Source organism: Acyrthosiphon pisum, chromosome A2 (assembly GCF_005508785.2).
Source record: "Acyrthosiphon pisum isolate AL4f chromosome A2, pea_aphid_22Mar2018_4r6ur, whole genome shotgun sequence".
NCBI classification, from domain to species: Eukaryota; Metazoa; Arthropoda; class Insecta; order Hemiptera; family Aphididae; genus Acyrthosiphon; species Acyrthosiphon pisum.
This window is the reverse complement of record NC_042495.1, coordinates 54,473,885-54,475,789: the sequence shown is the minus strand read 5'-3', so window position 1 is coordinate 54,475,789 and position 1,905 is coordinate 54,473,885. Positions and strand designations below refer to the sequence as shown.

General features: G+C 26.0%; 1 protein-coding gene across 1 annotated transcript; it reads left to right on the top strand.

Annotated features, from left to right (window-relative positions):
* Positions 1–715: 715 nt before the first annotated feature.
* Positions 716–1,556, top strand: LOC103309632. Its single transcript, XM_008185563.1, has 3 exons — positions 716–728; positions 781–1,232; positions 1,431–1,556. The coding sequence occupies exons 1-3, from the start codon at positions 716–718 to the stop codon at positions 1,554–1,556; spliced, it is 591 nt and encodes a 196-aa protein (XP_008183785.1).
* The last annotated feature ends 349 nt before the right edge of the window (positions 1,557–1,905 follow it).

Here is a 1,905-nt window from a genome sequence, read left to right as displayed (position 1 = left end):
GTCATAGAGTTAATAATGGATTTGAATTTTGAATACAGTTTTCACTAATGAATTGGTCGGGTCTCGGTGAACGTCTAAGAAAAATTAACTGGATTTCCGAAAATAATAAAAATGTAAAAAATTGTTTAGTAATTTATGTAAATTAAAATTAAATCATGTTCATTAATTGCATCACTTGAGAACGATTAGATCAATTCAGTTCATTAAAAAAAAAATATATATATATTCCTAATAGTCCAAACAAGGGGCTTACTGATAGAGAAATTAGAAAAGTTGCAATTGGAAAATTTGGGGAAAACTGAAAATGTTTTTTTGACTGATTGACTAATTATTATTTCTTCAGCTGTGATCCTATAGAAATATCGCAATATTTGCATTTTACTATTATCTGATGAAAAATCCAGCATGCACTGAGTGATGGTGAGATCGATGATTAAATTTATAATTTGCTATAAACTTGTATTCTAGTATTCCTACAACCTGCATAATACAATATATCTACGTCTATAATATAGCATATGGAATATATCGAATTTGTATGTTGCTGCTGCTATATATTATATTATTATATATTTTATAATGAAATATTTGTACTCTTTTTGAACATATAATATTTTTGATGTTTTTCTATTACTTTTTAAATTTTAAAAATAAAAAGGCCATTACAAATGGGGTATCTGGCTGATCTTATATACGTCCCTGATCAGTAGCTAAGATGACGTCGTACGGTACCTAGATGTTTTTTTATTTTATAAATTAATTATATTTTATATTTTTTAGATTCTTTTATTTCAAACAGTATCGTTGAAGCTATACAAAGACGAGAAACTACTTTATTTAACTGTGATAGTTTCAAGTTAGCTATTTTTTTGGATGGTCGTGTCAATGTTTTATTAGATGAAAATACACTAAGAGAAGCTGAAAATCATTTGATACTCTTGTCTTCAGAATTACACAACATTGATCCTGTTATTAGAGAAGGGCCAACTGTTTCAACTAATAATATTGAATGCAATGAAGTAGATGACTTAGAGCTTGAACTTCGTACGGCGGCAGCTGAACGGAGTAGTGGTTTGGTTAGTAGTCAAGACCAAGCTGTGTTGGACAATTTTATGCAATTTCCTAGGGAAGATAAAAGCAAAAACATTATGGATATTTGGACAAGACTTAAAAAAATGTATCCATTGATGTATGAATGGGCTTTGGTTGCTTTAGCATTACCAACTACTCAGGTAGGCAACTACAGCAATGGCCCATTATTTATATAATAAAAACTATGAATTACGACGATCTATCCTACAAAATTTCATAATCTTTGATTTTAAGTAATACTCGTATTTTAGTTCCAAAAAAATATAAATATTTAAATATTATATAATGTTCGTTATAATATTGTAATACCTATAGCTATTTTTTTTTTTGTTAAATAGGTCACAGTGGAACGTCTTTTTTCCAGTTTGAAATTCATATTGAATGATCAACGAAATAGGATGAGCCCTAGTTTACTGGAAGACATAATGGTTGTACGATCAAACTATTTATTTGATAAAAGTTAATCTACAGTACCTATTCTTATATATTTAAAGTATTCATTGATTATTATTTTTTTATTTATAGTATTTATTAATTATAATTCATTTATAGTTAAAATTGATTATTATTTATTTATTTATAGTATTTATTCATTATTATTCATTTATGGGTTAAATTGATTATTATTTATTTATTATTATTATTAATTAATGTATTATGTTACTATATTATTGCTTATAATAACTTATTACCTATAATCTATATTATAATCATATTATATCATATTATGTTGTCAAAAATAAATGATCTGAAAAATTGTCAAAAGATAATTTATAACGTTATTTTCAAAGTTCGAAGAACGGTTTAGTTCGT